Source organism: Calidris pugnax, unplaced genomic scaffold, assembly GCF_001431845.1.
Source record: "Calidris pugnax isolate Ruff unplaced genomic scaffold, ASM143184v1 scaffold14, whole genome shotgun sequence".
Classification (NCBI taxonomy): domain Eukaryota; kingdom Metazoa; phylum Chordata; class Aves; order Charadriiformes; family Scolopacidae; genus Calidris; species Calidris pugnax.
In genome coordinates, this window is record NW_015090793.1 from 2,138,933 (window position 1) to 2,139,245 (window position 313).

A 313-nucleotide genomic window follows, 5' to 3' on the forward strand; every position below is an offset into this window, starting at 1 on the left:
GGGGGGGGTCTGCCCTCCAGCCCACCCGGCACGGGCAGCCTTGTACCGCCAGGAAGGGAAACGCAGAAAACTCATCGCCATCACTTACAAAGGAAAACGACTTTTGGGGTCGCTTCCTCCCCGCCCCCCAAGCTCAGGGCAGTGAAATAGTTTAGGGGGCAGCCGGGCTCTATCCTATAGCATCACCGTGCCGGGGAGGGGGGGTCCGCCACCTCCCCGACCTTCCGTGCCGAAACTCCCCCGCGAAGGCGGCCCCCGGGGCTCTGCGGCACGGCCCGGCACGGCCCGGAGAGCGGGGGCGGCGGCTCCCGTG

At 69.0% G+C, this 313-nt stretch overlaps 1 protein-coding gene across 1 annotated transcript in view; it reads right to left on the reverse strand.

The window, feature by feature from the left end:
- Positions 1 to 313, reverse strand: part of CRMP1 (collapsin response mediator protein 1) — a 55,238-nt gene that overhangs the window by 54,135 nt on the left and 790 nt on the right. Inside the window, exon 1 of the mRNA XM_014936022.1 lies at positions 309 to 313. This exon is cut by the window's right edge and continues 790 nt beyond it. Coding sequence (XP_014791508.1) covers positions 309 to 313 — 5 coding nt within the window. The remainder of the gene's footprint in view (positions 1 to 308) is intronic.